Genomic DNA, 1861 nt, shown 5'->3' with positions numbered 1-1861 from the left:
ATATATATATATATATATATATATATATATATATATATATATATATATATATACGTGCGTGTATGTGTATGCATGCCATTGTGTTGGTTTGTTTACTTCCATATAACTTAACGTTTCGACAAAAAAATAATAAACAGCATAAGTACCAGACTTAATATAAAAGTACTGGGATCGATTTGTTCGATTAAGCCTTAAAATGTGGTGCTCCAGTATGGTCAAAATTTAAAGACTGAAACAAGCAAATCATAGAAGATAAAGGGCATCAAAGATGAAATTAGGATTTATTTACTCAACTGTTCTTATTAATCTCATGCAATCTCATGGGTTCGTACGAGAGTAATACCTTATAAATCGTGATTATTATTTCGTTTCTTTCTGTTTATTTTTAAATTTTATTTTACAGATGACTATGGCCGATATGATGTGTTTCTGTGCCCTGGAGAACCCTATGAGAGAAAACCCGGCGCTTTTAAACTGTTACCCTAAACTTCAGGCATTGAGGAACAGAGTGATGAGTCACCATACCATTGCTCCTTACCTGACCAGACGAGGAATGACGGAGTTCTAATTACAAAGAACCGACTAAATAACTGAAATAAAATGTGAAATAAAATTTAAAAAATTTTTTTAAAGATGGAAATGGGAAAATGGTCGATAGGCATTTCAGAGAGGAACTGAATATTTCTCTTTTGAGTAGGAGTATATTTTAAGAATATACATTGGATTTTATTAGTCCTCCTAATTATATAATTGTCTGGTGTTGAGCTAAAAACAATGACTATATCAGCTGAGTCATGTGTAATATAAGAAAACCACCGTTGACTGACACGAGGCTTAATTAATGGTATTCATTGATACCTTTAGATGAGTAGTTTCTGAAGAAAGGGAAGTCATGGAGTTCATCTTTGAATATGTGTTGGCTATTTCACCATTTTTGTTGAATTTAAAACGAAGGAGTTGTGTTGTTTACTGCTAGTGGGATTCCGCACTCGACCAACACTGTAATGGATGCTATCATCAAAATAACTGCAACAATAAGAAGCATGTTTGAGAATTATAATTATTTATAGCTCAATGTTTATTGTTGTGTCTTGATTGTCTAATATGTGCGTGTTGTATTCACAATAAACTCTTATGCTCCAAATAATTAAATCATAACCCATTTGTTCCTGTTATATTCCCTATGTTGTCTCTTTTCCAAAATGCCTAAGATAAACTAATGTCCAGTTATTTTATTGCGTTTCATGGTTTTTTTTTGTGTAAACTTGAGAATCGTCATGCGACCCAGTATGGCAGAATCGTCAGCGTGACGGACGGACGGACGGACAAAATCCTTAGCAGCATTTCGTCCGTCTCTTTGTTCTGAGTTCAAATTCCGCCGAGGTTGACTTCGCCTTTCCTCCTTTCTGGGTCGATAAAATAAGTACCTGTTGAGTATTGGGGTTGATGTAATCGACTTAACAGCCTCCCTCGAAATCGCTCTCCTTGTGCCCAAATTTGAAATCAATACTTGCTATTTCTATGAACGTATTAGCCAACAACTCTATTCGCTTATGAGAAAACTCAATGTGCTACAGACTTCGATACAAGTTGTCAAAATGATTCATAAATTGACAAATAAATACTATTCGACTGCAGAGAGAGGGAGAAAGAGAAAGGGAGAAAGGAAGAGAAAAACAGACGGAGAGAGATATGACCTAATTGTATACGTTAATATTTGAATATCTTTGAATCCCACAGATAGTGCTAGTACGTGAAGTGACATGAGCAAGTTGTTAAAGAGATGTATATGGTACTGTTGGAATGATATTAAAATGGCAAGACATTTTAATGTGTATTTTGCTCTTTCAAATAACGAACC

General features: G+C 34.3%; 1 protein-coding gene across 1 annotated transcript in view; it reads left to right on the top strand.

Moving 5' to 3' along the window:
• Nucleotides 1-1158, top strand: part of LOC106869781 (S-crystallin 3-like) — an 18592-nt gene extending 17434 nt beyond the window's left edge. Inside the window, exon 7 of the mRNA XM_014915643.2 lies at nt 404-1158. Within this exon, the coding sequence (XP_014771129.1) occupies nt 404-568 (165 nt within the window). The 3' untranslated portion in view covers nt 569-1158. The remainder of the gene's footprint in view (nt 1-403) is intronic.
• Nucleotides 1159-1861: the final 703 nt, after the last annotated feature.

Source organism: Octopus bimaculoides, chromosome 5 (assembly GCF_001194135.2).
Source record: "Octopus bimaculoides isolate UCB-OBI-ISO-001 chromosome 5, ASM119413v2, whole genome shotgun sequence".
Lineage (NCBI taxonomy): Eukaryota > Metazoa > Mollusca > Cephalopoda > Octopoda > Octopodidae > Octopus > Octopus bimaculoides.
Note: the sequence above shows the minus strand (reverse complement) of the source record. Positions and strands in the feature narration are given on the sequence as shown.